Below are 14614 nucleotides of genomic sequence, written 5' to 3' on the forward strand. Positions count from 1 at the left end.
TTATTATTCACTACAAAATAGTTCATTTCTTATCAAATTAAAATAGCAGTCCACAAAGTTTGTAGCTTACACAGAACTCGATTTATACAAGGATATTTTTATAAATGAAGTGATCGAAGCCCGTCGGCATCGAAGCATTTCTGATATGGCTTAGACTCACGATCACTCCTCATAGCTTGACTTACGCCAGTATCTCATCTCCTACCCTCCAGACTTCATACGTATTTGTGCGATTTTGTGTGTTCGTGGGAGTCAACGATGTGGATTAAAAAACAGTGACATGTTGCTGCCCTTGAGGCCGTTGTAGGCGACGTGAACAGAGGTGGATGGAAATATCTGAGCCGCAGAGCAAAACTTCAGTTAGAATGAATTAAGAAAAATACAAGCAAGCAAAACATCTGGATGTGGAACAGCCCTCTTCTAAAATACCGTGGTTCGAGCGGGCTTTTTTTTCTTCTTTTTTTTTCGTTGTGAGAACTAGCCTTTATACCCATTAGAGGTCACCATTAATATCTCGATTTTTAAACAATCGAACTCCCATGTATAAAAAAGCTTCAGACGTCTAATTACTTTACAAATGAGTTAATGCGTTAAATATTTGACGGTAAGTACATCAGCAATAACAAGCTTAGAAAAGGTGTGATATTATAATTAAAGTCTGTTGGAAGGCGCTAAGCGCTCTCATTATGAAACACTGGATGCGCTCCGTTTTAAGCAAAAGTTAGTTTTCCATACATCTCCTGGATTGTGTGTTATACAATAATACAGTTGTTCGGTTACGTTAAGTGATACCTGAAGATACTGTCTGAAAACTGGGTTGCGAATAGAGCTAGTAGTAAAGAAGTACTAAACGAAAACGTCGTAGCTGATGCTGGAGATTTACTGCATGAACAATGAAAATGTAGTAACCGATAAACATTTTTCTTTTCATTATTTTCTAGGGGGGTGTCAGCGAGAGAGTGTGGTAAAGGTCTGAAAACATATGTTAAGTTTGTTGGAAGTCCCTAAGAGTCTTGATTCTCAAATACTGCATGAATATATTCCGAGTATTTGCGCGCCGTCAGTTACACAGTCTCAAGACTAACGCACTGTTTGTATCTGTAATGCTTGTCTCATAGTGTTAAACTTTTAAGGTAAGATTACACCTCTTATGGATAGATTGTGACGGCATTTCAATTTTTTAAACGCGGTCAATAATTTCCAGAAATACTGAAAATCAAATTTTTGTTGCACCTGAAATCTGTCATATAGGCAACCAGCAACTTGTTCGGGGTTCCGAGATAGTCGCTTAGTAAGATACACGGTCCAGTCATGTTAATGTGACCACCGCCTATGTTTGACGTCATAGTCCAATAACCACTCACAGACTGAAGGTGACAGCAACTAACAGCGGAGCGTGTCGGAGGGGGTTGGGGACGCAGCAAAATCAGTGGCCGACCGCGGTGGCCACGCGGTTCTAGGCGCTGCAGTCCGGAACCGCGCGACTGCTACGGTCGCAGGGTCGAATCCTGCCTGGGGCATGGATGTGTGTGATGTCCTTAGGTTAGTTAGGTTTAAGTAGTTCTAAGTTCTAGGGGACCGATGACCTCAGAAGTTAAGTCCCATAGTGCTCAGAGCCATTTGAATCATTTTTTGAATCTCGTCACTCTGGAACGCACAATGGATCAACACAATTATGCATCATCATTGGGAACCAAATCCACCACTATATGCAGTTGTTTTTCCTCATCACGATGGCATCTTCCAGCAAGACTATGCAACATTTCTCATAGCTCGCAGTGTACGTGCGTGGTTCTGGGAGGACCAGGATAAGTGTACTATACTCCCATGCCCACCAAACTCCCCGAATAAAACTCTATCGAGAATCTGTGGGACCACCAAGATCGGGGTGTTTCCGCCACACATCCTCAACCGAAAAACCTAGTGGAGCTGAGCACGGGATTGGGGCCCTATTCTGCATCTTTCCGCCATTTTGCCGCTCGGTTCGGTTCGCGGGCGCACCGAACGGTCTTATTTCGAAGTGGAGCTCCAACATTAATCTGTAAGCATTTCGGAAGCGATGCCGAAGGGTCCTAGCGAACTGAAACGCTGTTGTCAGTTCTCCTCGCGCCAACCAATCAAAAGCAGTCTGCCTCAGATTCGAGCATTCGCACTGCAGCGCCACAGCGGCACGAACCCGGAGCGGCTAGCAGCCGACATAGGCTCTTCACAATACCGAAAACTGTGGTTAGAGTACGTAATACTGTTCATATTTCGCTGACTACGTGCTTCCATGAATGCATGATAACGGTAGAATATTGACTGTGTTTTGGACACTGCCATAAATGTCACATTACGTCATTTTATTCTCATTCACATGGACTTCTTGTTTCGGATTTTAAGTTTCGGAATATGAATTACGAATGGAGTGTAGTACCACATTGTTCAAATTCATGTACAGAAACACCCAAAAAATTCGTAATTTTTTTCTGTTTTGCGTCGTTCCTTAGTTGCTTCGAAATTCATGGAGGTACGTTGCGTCTATGCAACTAATTGAAAGCAGTTAAACTGCCTACAGTTAGTTGCACAGACGGGACTCATCTCCATGAAACCGAAAAATTGTTTAAGAGAGTGTCAAAGAATAAGAACATGCATAGAATGTGGTTGTAACTCACTGCTAGAGATCCAACTGATCAAGTAGCCTACTTCCCTATATCAACGATTTGATTCACAAAAAAAAAAAAAAAAAAAAAAAGCGCCTTTTCGAGAGCGTGTGGCGAGTGCAGCTGTAGAAGTCGTTGCAGTTTATAACACGCATCTGATAAATCAAAATGTTTCATATATGGTAATACAGTCCAAAAATATTGTCGCAGGAATCTTTCATCTTTGTCTGCTGTTGTTAAGTATTCGATCGCAGATAAATACTTGTGACAAGCTAAAGTATAAAGACGATTATTGCTAGTTTCATTCGCAGTAATTTAAGTTGTCCTGTCTGACCACACTCGCAAATCGGTACGCATTCAGAAAAAAGTGGTGAATTATTTGTGACAAGAAAAAGTATGTCACTGTCACTTGTTTCACACACAGCAATTTCATCTTTCACGAATATACCACGCAAATGCTTAACTTTGACGATTATCAAAGTCTCAGAATGTGTTACAAACTCGAAGAGGGGGAAAAAAAATATTTTGGTACACAGCAGTATGCGAACCTGCTAACCTTGCCACGGCACTATGTTGCTTTATCCACTGTGCTCCCTCAACTCGCTTGTGTGTAGTACTTGAATCCACGTAATTCCATTCCAGAGACGCTCGCTGACTTGGTTGCCAAAGGATACGGGCTTATGCCGTAAATACATGAGAAATTTTGGGAGGTTTTTTCTATCAGGCTTGACAAAATTCCTTTGCATTTTTACTTCAAAGTTTTAAGCGTGTTTTGATAATTAATAAGTAAACCATTTGCAGAAAAAAGTACGCAAAGTCACTAGTAATTTCAGCTAACATTCATGTGGTATATGTAAGCAGAGCCGACCTTTTGAAATTTAATGATTGTTTAAACTCTTAATTATGTAAAAATAACAGGTATTTTGTGAGAATATTGGCCCAAACTATTTTTTTACAGTCACTAAATCCGACGCTAAGACCGATCAGTTTGTTTAATTTATCAAATTCTAGGTGTAAATAAATCACACCGAACCGAACGAGAGGGCCATACCGAAATCCAAAACCTCTCGGTACAGTTCTCGAAAAATCGGCAGGAGGACCGATCAGTAACAGAAGCTTACAGAATAATAACTTCGGATAAAGAACCGAAAATGACGTCACTACCGAGGCTAACCTAGTGCACCGATCGGTATGAACGATACAGAATAAGGCCGCCGGAGTCAGCATGGCTCCGCATCCCACTCGGTACCTTCCAGAACCTTCATGTCTCTCTTTCTGCACGTCTAGCAGCGGTCAACGCTGCAAAGGGTGGCTGTTCAGGCTTTTGACATATGGTCACATTCGTGTCGCTGGACGGCGTACATTGCCGACGTCCCGCCAGGGAAAGATTCCGTGTGGGCGATGTAGAGTTCTGTAGTGGCGGTCGAAACTCGCAGCCACAGAGCCCTTCAGAAGGCTGCCTGCCATGCAAATTGCCCGCTGAGGAAGCAGCCGCACTCGACGCTTCAGGCAGCGCGTCTCTCTCGGTCGGCAGCCGCGGTGTTTTTATTTAGCGGAGAACCGGCGGTCTGCGGTGTAATTGAGAGCGGCTTTATAACGCAGCCGGCAGCTGTTAAGCGGCGACGGCCGAGCGTGCAAATTGATCGTTACACGGCTGACAGTGCAGCGTCCGGCCTTTGTGCTTTGTGCGGGCCGCGGGCGTGGCGCCTGCTCGCTGGCGTACACACCCTGCGCGGGTCGCGGCGTGCCGTAAAGAAACCATTACTCTACGTGGAGCTGGCCATAAAAATGGTTGCGTAATTGATACACTGGCAGCTTGACTCAATACTCGTTGTTGACAGAGAGACAGTAGTTACACCAGTGCAGCACAGCGGACAGCGACGCGTGACCTATGAGGACAGTCCAGTGAAGAATGATCATTTTTTACAACATATCTGTACTCATCGTCTTACTTTAAATAGTCCCTCTCAAAATACTTTCTTTTGGATGCGATGCAAAAAATGGCTCTGAGCACTATGCGACTTAACTTCTGAGGTCATCAGTCCCCTAGAACTTACAACAACTTAAACCTAACTAACTTACGGACATCACATTCATCCATGCCCGAGGCAAGATTCGAACCTGCGACCGTAGCGGTCGCTCGGTTCCAGACTCAAGCGCCTAGAACCGCTCGGCTACCTCAGGCGACTATGCGGTTTCTCATGATTGAAAATACCTCCCACGAATGTGTTTGTTCAGGTTAGAAGATATACAGAAAATACTTCAAAAATGGCAGTTATTGAAAAACATGTTAATTTCTTGGCATGTTTTCTAAGTTCAACTGTTTGAACAATTATTTGAAACTGGAATTAAAAAAAGGTCTTGTTAATGCATCCTAAACGTAATTATCTTTCATTTTAAAAAAATTCAATGAATCGTTTAATGTGTCGAGACTCTAGAGCGCTTCGCGCCCTGAAAAAGTGTTGTTCAAGAAAAACGCGTCTGGAATTTGCAGTAACAAAAAATAACGTTATGTCAACACGTATGGTTAATCTGCGATGCCAGAGCCACAGAGGCAGCCTTCTTCTTCCTCATCTGCGCTCTGGTCTTGAAATGGGTGCTGTATTTTTTTTTTTTTTTTTTTCAATCCTGGCTCTTTTAACAAACTGAGACATTCCATACTCCGCGGAGGCCAAGCGTGCCCTGTCAGATCAGTCCGCGAAGTTTTTGCTGTTTGTCCCTACCACGGTTCCTAACACGTGCATGGTCTTCAGAGTGGATGAATAACTGAATATACATTCAGCTATACATGGTGTTTCAACATTTTTTTGCCCCACAATGATGATGATGATTCGGTACCAGTTTCCAAATACTCGCTTCGAAGCTCTCGTTGTCATTTTGCGTATTGCCACCGGAGCATCTTTTAAGGAAATCTTCATTGGACAGGAATCCGTATACTCATCGCATCTTTTCTTGAACTAGTTTATCGAGCGCCTATAGCTGCCTGTATTTCGGTCGGCGCACGGTTCCAGTCAACACGCTGTAACTTCTAAAACACTTTCACCATAAAAAAATCCATTTGCAAGTATAAGGATGCCTTAAGGGGTGCAAATTATGTAAAAAAATCCGTTTTTTCATCGGTCTCGACCAGAACCTCCCTTTAAATCCTGACTGTACAGAAAATGAGGGATGTATTTCACATCGAATTTTGCAAGATGCTATACGCAGGCGTCCAATATCATAGTGCGGCGTCCAGGCTGTTCAACGGATTTGTCGTCTCTTATGCCCGATGTCGGTTTGGAAAGTTTCCAAGACATCCCTGTACTGTTGTCCAGTTATATATATATATATATATATATATATATATATATATATATATATATATATATATATATATATATTGTGTGTGTGTGTGTCTGCGTGCGCGCGCGCGCGCGCGCGCGCGCTCGGGGTGGTGGGCGTACAACATACGACAACCCACACCATGAATATAAACAAATGAGATGATAATAACTTGACCAGTAGAAGCAAACTCTCCTGCTTTTATAAGTGTTGGTGATATAGGTTTCCACACTGAGCTTTGCTGTTTACTCACAAGATCAAAATTATGTGGTTCGTCAGAAGTAATCACCTGTGAAAGAAATCTGGATCTTCCTCTAACACAGAGTTTCTCAATCTTTCAGTATTAATGACTTTAATTTTCAATTAAAATTTTAATCCCCCCTCCTCATACGTTAACAATAAATATGTAATAACGTATTTTGACCCTAAAACTACAAAACTTACAAATTTCCAAGAATAAGAAAACTTATTGCTGTTTGACAACAACGATCCGCTACATCGACAAAACCGGAATCTATGGCGCTTTGTTGCTCTGTTTTATGGGCGACGCGCGAAAAGTTGATGGGTACCTCAGGAGAGTGAGCGGTGCAGGAAATGTTGGATCTTAGCTGAGCACAGAAGTATCTATTTCTAATATTAAACTCTTCTTCGAAAGATTTACGCTCTGGAAGCAAGTCTCAAGTGAGTCACTAATAATTATTCGTACTAAACTTGTTTTTAATTAGTACTGAAAAGTTAATTATAAAATGCATTGTAATACTGTTAGAAACCTATCTGTAAGCGTATTATATCGTTGTACTATAAACGTGAATTTTAATTTTTAATTATTTCTGAACTTATTTTCCTTCGCATAGCTTTCAGTAAATTTATCAGTTTTCGAATTCATATTTTTTCTTTTCAATAAGCTCGGCCCCAGTTTAATGTTATGACGCCTCCCTAAGTGGGGGGTGGAGGGAGCGGCCCACAGGTTGAGAATCGGTGCTGTAACAGTAACTTCAACCACCTGCAGATCTGCGTGCTTCGGTAGGGGATACTGAACATGTCTCCAGTTCGCCAGCCTCTCACAGTGAAACCCGTACGGTCTGTCTGTTACACATTAAGATTAAATTCCAGCGCGAGGAATTATGACCGCAAAAATTTTATAATCATTCTTTATTGAACAGCCCTCTTATTTAACAGTAGAAATACTATGCTTTCTTGTAGATAGGCGCCAATAAGTCCACGAAAGCCTATTCGAAAAATTTCAAGAACCATCATTAAGGGAGGAATTGAAGGAACATACTGCTGCCGCGGAGACCACGCAGATTCCACTGGGCTAAAATCACAGCGTTGCCAGAGGCGTTCAGGCAGCCTTTCTTCCCACACTCAGTTCTCAAATGAAAATGGAAGAAACACTAATATATGATACAGTGAGAAGTAAGTTACCATCTGGCACGCAGGTATAGGTGTAAATGTGGAGTGGCAACTTTTTTCCTAGAGATATCTGCCCCGAATTGTGTGTCGCCACTCATTGCTGTTGGATTGCTTCAGGGCGCGTCGGCCACACAAAAGCAAACGGCTGCGCGTGTGAGACTGTCCCGCCAGTTGGGAAGCAGTTCGGCGCGTTCGGTCCATTAGCGGCCCTTCGGGCGCACAGACGGCCGGATATAATTTTTAACCGGGGCCGTAATTAATGGCCGTCGCCCTCCGCCCAGCCGCCTTCTCGGTGTTCCGCTCTTCTCCGGACTCCGCGAGCGCTCATTACGTTCGCTCACTGCCGACCAATCCCCGCGCCGTAAGCTAAACAGTATACCCTCTCCCGACTTCTCCGAGCCATACGTCAAATTAAATTACATTAATGGCTTCGTTATGAAAAGTGTAGCTACTGCTGTCCGGATTATAAAGTCGGCGGAGCGTGCGGAAGAGGGGGGGGGGGGGGCAGCGCACAGAGGCAGAGGAGCACAAATAGAGTGGGAGAGGTAGGTCGGAGAAGAGTGCTGACAGATACAAACAGGGCATGAAACTCTGAGCAAACTTTGGGAGTGAATGAGATTATCTTCATCAAGACTGCGGAAAGGCTGAATGGGGAGAAGGGGCAGAGCGCCGAGGGCAAATATTTGGGTTGAAATTAGGAAAGGAACCTCTGTGAGCGGGCAGAAAGGCGGCTCTATAGGGCTTATCATCAGTCTTCATGCGAACGATTTTCCCACTCCTTTCCTCTTCTGGAGAATCTACTGTGGCGCAGGTAGTGCCGGAGTTATTCCCTCAGCGGGTGAGGATCTGGGAGAAAGGGGGGGGGGGGCGTTCATACAGAGTGCGGCCAACCCCCCTCCCCCCCCCCCCCCCCCACACACGCACGCACCTCAAAAAAACATATTGCAGTAAGCGCGTTTGTATTTTTACACATATCATTTTCTAACTTTTGCCACCAACTTTCGGAGGATAAATTAGCGTGAAAACTAATAGTCTTGAAAATGGGAAGGGATTCTAGAAATTACAAGCTAAGCCGTGAGCCCATCTTATGTCACTGTTTTATTAAGTCGCTAAAATCAACAATCACTTTTTGTTGGTTCTGCCGAGCTAGCTTCCCAGGAGATAAGAATGCATTACTTCGCACAGAGAAACAGAGAAGTCTATAAATACTTGGGATCGTACTTAAAAGGCGGGAAAATATCCAGCTGGAAGTAAACTAATAAATTTTTAATGCTTCCAGATCATGCAATAGCCTAAAACCAAAGCCAGTCAAAGGCAACCACAGGTAAAGTTTCAAATTAAGGCCTTTGATACAATAACTGCCCCAGTACTTTTATATCCGATCGACGCTGAGTACCATCACAAGCAATAGAGAACTACTGATGGTGTACGAGAGAAAGTTCGTGAGAGCGATTTTTCGGACAGCGAAGGAAGAGACCGAAGAATGAAGAAATATACACTATGACGAACCAGTCCCAATGTTCTAAAAAATGACATGTTGTGAGCATGACAGATGATGCTACTCCAAAAGTAGTCTTGTTAGGAAGTACAGAAGGAAAGCGTACACCTAGGAAGACCACGAACAAGATTGGAGAATGGACTACGGACGATCTGCAACAACTAAAAAACGGACAGATTTGCAACAACTAGTAATCGCAAGGACTAGATCAAAGCTACGCGCGATAAGGTATAGTGGAAGCAGTTCGAAGTCCGGAGCATGATCTACAAGGTCTCTAACCGCCGGTTAAGTGCATAACTAAGTAAATAAGAGAAATACGTGGTTATCAAGTGAATGTAACATTTATAAGTTTTATACGATATTGCAATGCCTGTGTTATTCTGAATTACGATGCATAATTCTGGCAGGCACTGCAATATCATATTTATCCGCCGACTCCGGACAAGCGACTTTCGAGTAAAATGTCTCACCTCTTCGGGAATATACATAAAATGTGTGTGAATTCCTAAGGAACGAAACTGCGGAGGTCATTGGTCTCTACACTTACACACTACTTAAACTAACTTACGCTAAGAACAACATACGCGGTAAGCGGGAAATCCGGGTTCGAGTCCCGTTCCGGCACAAATTTTCATTGTCCTCATTCCATTGTACAGCTGATGGTTGTCATCACTGATTCGTATTTGCGAATACATTTAATGTATTTAAAAGTTTTATGTGTTACACAGTGTGATAAAAGAGCTGAACTGAAACTTCACAATAGGTCAGTGCGCAGCATATTAATAGTAAATTTGAGCCTGAATGTGTGAAAAATGAAATTACGGGGCATACAAAGATGTACATTTATCAGGACTTAAAGTTATCGAATTGCATTTCTGCCCGTGTAATATCTGTTCTCGTTACTGTTTTCAAATGAGTTCGTTCTGATCGATAATTTAGTAGACAAATCGACGCTCCATCACATTAATGTGACCACCGCCCATTGCATTTCTGCCCGTGTAATATCTGTTCTCGTTACTGTTTTCAAATGAGTTCGTTCTGATCGATAATTTAGTAGACAAATCGACGCTCCATCACATTAATGTGACCACCGCCCATTGCATTTCTGCCCGTGTAATATCTGTTCTCGTTACTGTTTTCAAATGAGTTCGTTCTGATCGATAATTTAGTAGACAAATCGACGCTCCATCACATTAATGTGACCACCGCCCATTCGACAACGTACAATAATTACTCACAGAAGGCAGCAGGTGGCACCACTAGCACTGCACTAGCATTGGAGGGTTTATAAAGATGTCGGGGGAGGGGAACCAGTGCTGTCATTGTCGTAATGCGGAATGGAGTGATTTATTTGATGTTCACAAGGGCATGACCATGGCTTTCGGTTCGGTAGTGGAAGCATTTTCAAAAGAGCTAAGGTTGTAAACTGTTTGCGTGCCGCCGTGGTTAAAATATACAGTGCATGGTGCTATCCAAAACCGGCGCCGAAGCAACTTCGGTGCACCATCGAACATAGACGACAGGAGTGAACGACGGGTGCGGTGATGTGTACGCGGAAATTGACGTGCAACAACTATGAGCAACTGACCGCCCAGGGGAACCAAGGGGCTACCAACAGTGCCTCCTCAACGAACCTTTAGCGAAGGTTGCTGCATATGGGTCTCCGCAGCAAGCACCTGGTTCATGCACCTATGCTGGCTGCTGTTGATCGACGACGAAGAGTCGCAGGTTCGAATCCTGCCTCGGGCATGGATGTTTGTGATGTCCTTAGGTTAGTTAGGTTTAACTAGTTCTAAGTTCTAGGGGACTAATGACCTCAGCAGTTGAGTCCCATAGTGCTCAGAGCCATTTTTTTGACGACGAAGAATGGAATTTACACACCAGTCCCGTTTTATGCTCCATCGGTCAGATAAATTTGTTGGCATTACGGGGAGTAACGAATGAAAGCAAAGGGTTCAAGGCGGAAGGAGGGAGCGTTATGGCCTGGGGAATGTTTTCTTGGCCTTCCCTGCCACATCTTGTCATTCTGGAAGGCACAGTGCATCTTGTCATTCTGGAAGGCACAGTGGATCAACACAAGTACGCATCTGTTCTTGGGTGCCATGTCCACACTTATAAGAACTTTGTATTTTCTCGGCAGGACCGAGCGAGGTGGCGGAGTGTTAGCATGCTCCACTCGCATTCGGGAGGACGACGGTTGAAACCAGCGTCCGGCCATCTTAATTCAGGTTCTCCGTAATTTCCCTAAATAGCTTCAGGCAAATGCCGGGGTCGTTCCTCTGAAAGGGTACGGCCAACTTCCCTCCCCGTCCCCCTCTAATCCGATGGGACGGATGACATCGCTCTTTGGTCCCATCTCCCAAATCAACCAACCGACCAATCAAATGGTTCAAATGGCTCTGAGCACTATGGGCCTCAACTTCTGAGGTCATCAGTCCCCTAGAACTTAGAACTACTTAAACCTAATTAACCTAAGGACATCACACACATCCATACCCGAGGCAGGATTCGAACCTGCGACCGTAGCGGTCGCGAGGTTCCAGACTGTAGCGCCTAGAACCGCTCGGCCACCCCGGCCGGCCAAACCGACCAATCCTCGGCATAATGCTGTCTACTACCAGGACAGCGCAACGTGTCACACAGCTGGCAGTGTACGTGCATATTTCGAAGAACGCCAGGATGAGTTTACTGTACCCCGCCGGATTTAAACCCAAGTCTGTGGGACCACCTCAGTTGGGCTGTTCGTGCCACAGATATTCAACCAAGATACCTAACGCAGGTGGCCACGGCACTAGAGTCTGCATGGCTTCATACCCCTGACGGTGCCTTCCACAACCTCATTGACACTCTTCTTGACGTTTCGCTGCGATCCATGCTGCCTGAGGTGGTTATTCAGGCTTTTGACAGGTGGTCACTTTGGTGTGACTGGACATTATAGTTACGTTACACGCGGGGATGTTACACTCTACGATTCGGAGCCCTCTAGCAGCAGGGGGTTGCAGCTTGCGTCAGCGAAGAAGGAAAGTCATCCGAGTAATAAGCATGACTTTTAATACCACAACCAATATTGAGAAAGAAACAGAGGCATTACTTTTCAGCACATCCTCGTACACAAATATTGATGTAAACGAAGTATTATGATATAAAATCATTATATTGCTAGTAATATTAAAATCGGAATTTAAAAGAGCGTATGACGGCTAGTAATATTTGCGGGTATCGGGAAACAAACCCGTGGCTCCGCTTTCTCCCTCAACATTAACGCATCATGCGAAGGGCGCTTCTAAGACTACATACATACTCCGCAAGCCACTGTACAGTGCATAGGAGATGGTAATTTATAACATTTCTAGTCGTTCTCCAGTTTCATTCGCAAATGGTGTGAGGAAAGACAGATTTCCAGTGTTCCAGCAAGCCCCAATCCCTGTTATTTGAGCTTAGGAGGCAGTAGAATCGTTCTGAAGCCTGTTACAAAATTCCGGTCCTCTTAACTTCGTAAATAGCTTTTAGTGAAAAGATCGATTCTCTCTCTACAACTAAATTACTTCCTGTTTCCAAGAGTACATGGGCTGTTTCAGAGTTAAAGGATGAAACACATCGGTTGCAGCTAAGTATAAAAGCGAAACGGGACACATAGAAAGTGATATTCAGATACTACATAGTTAAAAGAAGAGCTGTAATATAGACGCAGAAGTAGTGAAAGTATTCATCCGGTGGCCAAAAGTTGAAAAATGAAATGACAGTTTTAAAGAACTCGCAGTTCTTCACCAACGTTAACTGTGTTAAATTAGAAATTCCAAAATGATGAAGAGTGTTTATAATATAATGCCATACTTTTAATGCGACGTTATGTTGTCATTAGTAATATGAAATAGTTTGTGGTCTGTGTTATTGCAACAAATTTCTTCTGCTAACATGGAAGTGTGGAAAAGACAGTACAAAGTGACAGCTAACACCGACATTTGACATCTCGCAAGTGAAGTCAAATCAAGCTTTGTTTTTGACTTCCATTTAGTTTCTAGTGCACATTGGTTTTGATTGTAATAAATAACTTGTAAGTTGAGATCAGAGATAGTTCTACTCCATATTATTACACGTCTGGCTTTGTCTCGTCCTGCTAATTAGCGTGCCAAACTTCACATAATGGCTTCATGGCTTCCGAACTTCGGCCCGCGCTGCAGGCGGCCTTCTTTTGTGTGTTACGCAGTGTGAAACAAGTTTTACGTTGCCTTCACTCACAAACTATGCTCAGCTTCGATATAACCTGACTACTTTTTAGTACCACAGGATAGATCACGAGAAGGCCACTTATCAGTGGCGTTTTGGGGAAAGTAAAATTGCTACTAGCAACGCGCTTGCTCTCTAGAGGCGTCGCTGACTGGTATTATCTTTATGTTGCAGGAGAACTCGAAGACGCGCGAAGTGGAAGTGGATATCGACGAGCTTCTAGACATGGACAGCGACGATCAGAGGCGGCGACATCTGCAGGCAAGTACCAGCAGCGCGACTTCCCGCTTGTAGAATGACCTTTCGGGAGCGAAGTACAATGACGAAAAAAAAAAAAAAAAAAAAAAAACAAAGAATCACAAGAGTGTGAACAAGAGAAGCTGAATGTTCCTTTTGCGATATCGCAGAAAGACTTGGCAGGAATGTAGCCACTGTACATGATTGCTTGCAGTGGTGGTGACGGGAATGTACGGTCCCAAGAAGACCGGGCTCCGGACGGCCATATGGAACTACCGAGAGCGAAGACCATCATGTTCGGCGTATGGATCTGGCGCATCGTACTGCACCTGCAGCAGCAATTTGAGCAGCAGTTGGCACCACAGTGACACAACGAACTGTTACAAATCGGTTACTTCAATGACAGCTGCGAGACAAATGCCCTGTAGCGTGCATTGCACTAAACTACCGCCATTTATCACTTCAGTGGTGTAAGCCAAAGCGCACTGCACAGTTGAGGTCTGTCGTGTTTTCTGATGAAAGCTGGTTCTGCCTCGGTGCCAGTGACGATCGAGGGTTGGTTGGAAGGAAGCCAGTTGAGAGCCTGCAACCAACTGGACCTACGCCTGGAATTATGGTCTGGGGCACGATTTCATATGACAGCAGGAGCAGTCGCGTAGCTTTTCCGTGCGCGCTGACTTCCATTCACGACCAGCATTCCAGGGCGTGTTTTCCAACAGGATAACGCTCGTTCACATGCCGCTGTTGTAACCCAACATGCTCTAAAAAGTGTCGACGTGTTGCCTTGGCCTGCTCGATTATAGAGCTGTTGTCTCCTGTCGGGAACATATGGAAAACCACCGGTCGACAACTCTAGTGTTATCCACAAACAGCGTGAATCACTCCTGTATTGACCGACCTACAACACAATGAATGCACGTTTGCGTGCTTGAATTCAACATTCTTGGGGTTATACTGGTTGTTGACGTACCAATATTTCACATTTGCAATGGCTTATCTTGCGCTTACGTTCACCTACGATGTTGTAGCGTTAATTATTTAAATGTACTATCTAGACAGATGTATTCCCTAAATGTCATTACTTTACAGTGATTAGTTTTCGGTATTGCCATTTTTCCCTCCGTCACTATTTCGGACTGTTCTTTCCTTTCTTCCATCGGATTTCAAGAATCGTACCATCAGTATTGATTAGGAGTACGGTGTTATGTAATTCTAAAAGTGAAGTACGCATCATCAAAAGTACGAACGTAACAACTTTGTTGTTGTTGTTGTTGTT

At 44.0% G+C, this 14614-nt stretch overlaps 1 protein-coding gene across 3 annotated transcripts in view; it reads left to right on the forward strand.

Annotated features, from left to right (window-relative positions):
* The window catches only part of LOC126194678 (protein phosphatase 1 regulatory subunit 14C), a 940541-nt gene that overhangs the window by 881246 nt on the left and 44681 nt on the right, over positions 1-14614 (forward strand). For all 3 annotated transcript variants that reach the window (XM_049932878.1, XM_049932879.1, XM_049932880.1), the window contains one exon: positions 13276-13362. In XM_049932878.1, coding sequence (XP_049788835.1) covers positions 13276-13362 — 87 coding nt within the window. The remainder of the gene's footprint in view (positions 1-13275; positions 13363-14614) is intronic.

Source organism: Schistocerca nitens, chromosome 7 (genome assembly GCF_023898315.1).
Source record: "Schistocerca nitens isolate TAMUIC-IGC-003100 chromosome 7, iqSchNite1.1, whole genome shotgun sequence".
Lineage (NCBI taxonomy): Eukaryota > Metazoa > Arthropoda > Insecta > Orthoptera > Acrididae > Schistocerca > Schistocerca nitens.